Source organism: Gracilinanus agilis, chromosome 4 (assembly GCF_016433145.1).
Source record: "Gracilinanus agilis isolate LMUSP501 chromosome 4, AgileGrace, whole genome shotgun sequence".
In the NCBI taxonomy this organism is placed as follows: domain Eukaryota; kingdom Metazoa; phylum Chordata; class Mammalia; order Didelphimorphia; family Didelphidae; genus Gracilinanus; species Gracilinanus agilis.
Window position 1 is genome coordinate 313,318,381 of NC_058133.1, and position 1,434 is coordinate 313,319,814.

At 52.7% G+C, this 1,434-nt stretch overlaps 1 protein-coding gene across 1 annotated transcript in view; it reads left to right on the forward strand.

Moving 5' to 3' along the window:
• Positions 1-979: 979 nt before the first annotated feature.
• The window catches only part of CD109 (CD109 molecule), a 167,461-nt gene continuing 167,006 nt past the window's right edge, over positions 980-1,434 (forward strand). The window contains exon 1 of the mRNA XM_044673921.1: positions 980-1,083. Coding sequence (XP_044529856.1) covers positions 980-1,083 — 104 coding nt within the window. The remainder of the gene's footprint in view (positions 1,084-1,434) is intronic.

Consider the following 1,434-nt stretch of genomic DNA (forward strand, 5'->3'; position numbering starts at 1 on the left):
CTGAGCTACCTAGATGCCCACTCCCTTAAGATTTTTTTTTTTTTTTTCAGAATGTAACTACTTATATTTGGATAATAGTTACAGAGCTGGACGGGTGGGTAGAGATCATGTAGCCGAACTCCCTCATTTTCAAGTTTATCATAAAGGCGGTTAAGTGGTTGAGCCCCAATGTAGCCCTCTTCCCACTGCATCACATATCTTTGTGGCTGAGTTTTACTTATGATAGAAAACTATTAGAAATAATTCGATTAATTCAATCTCCTGCCGGAAAGTATTTCAGTTTCCTGACTGAGAAAACCCCAACAGCCTCCGCAAAATTTAAAAGTTAAAAAACAAAAAACCCGCGGGGGCTTGTTCTCCGTCATATACATTTAAGCCCATTCCAGAAAAGATAGCAGTTAGACGTGTGTGCAGGTTCGCCATCTCTGGATGCTGACTCGTAACCAGGGGCCAGTGAACGGTTTTTTCCCACTTCACAAAGTTCCTCAGCACTTCATTTCTTTTACAAGGGGCACGCCTGTTTATCCACTCCGGACACGGTAAAATAGGGGCTATTTCTGCGAACGGTGGTGACTAACTCTAAGCCAGTCTCTGAGAGCTTGTACCAGTGGATGCCCACCGTCGGCTCGGGAAGGTCGCAGCGGCCGAGGTGGTCCACTTTAGGGCGACGAGACCCACGTTCTGGGGCCCGGGAAGTTGTCACCAGGTTCCTGCTATCTGCAAGAGCTGCCAGGGCAGGAGAGGGAGAGAATCTCCAGCCAGAGGGCGGCGGGGAGGGAAGAAGCGGGGCGGAGCCACCATCCTGAGGCTCAATTTAGATCTTCCACTGCCCCAATCTGACGCGCCCTTTCGCACGGCCAAACTCAGAGGAACGAGCAGCGGAGAAGGGGGGCTGAGAGTCCCACTAACTGCTGCCGGAGGAGGGAAATAGAAGGCTGCAACACCCGCTGCGGAATCTGCAGAGTTCTTCCGAAGCAGGATGCCGCTGCCTGACGTTGCTGCGAAAATGAGGGGCTCCCGGCTCCTTGCTCCCCACCTTCTGTGCCTTCTGATCGCGTCTTGGGTTGCTCCTGCAGCTGCTGGGTATGGAGAGATGGGGGGAAGCCGAGGCTGGGGGAGGAGAGATTGAGGGGACAGGATGAATGAAAGGGAGGGAGAATGGGAAAAGGGGAGGCTGCCTCATTAGGGGTGGGGGGTGGGCGGGGAGGAGAAGGGAGGTGGGCTGCGAGTGGTAATTTAGATTTGGGCGGACTCGCTTGCGAAATGGGCTTCTTTGAGCTGGGGCCCAAATCTCTCCGGGAAAACAGAGGCAGAATCTGGGTGCTGGAAAGGACTGGCTGGGAAAATTTGTATCCCACGAAACTGACCCGAAATGTAGTTCTCTGTTTACTTTACTTTGAGTTACTCCCCGGCTCTTCTCTCCCCCCGCCCCCC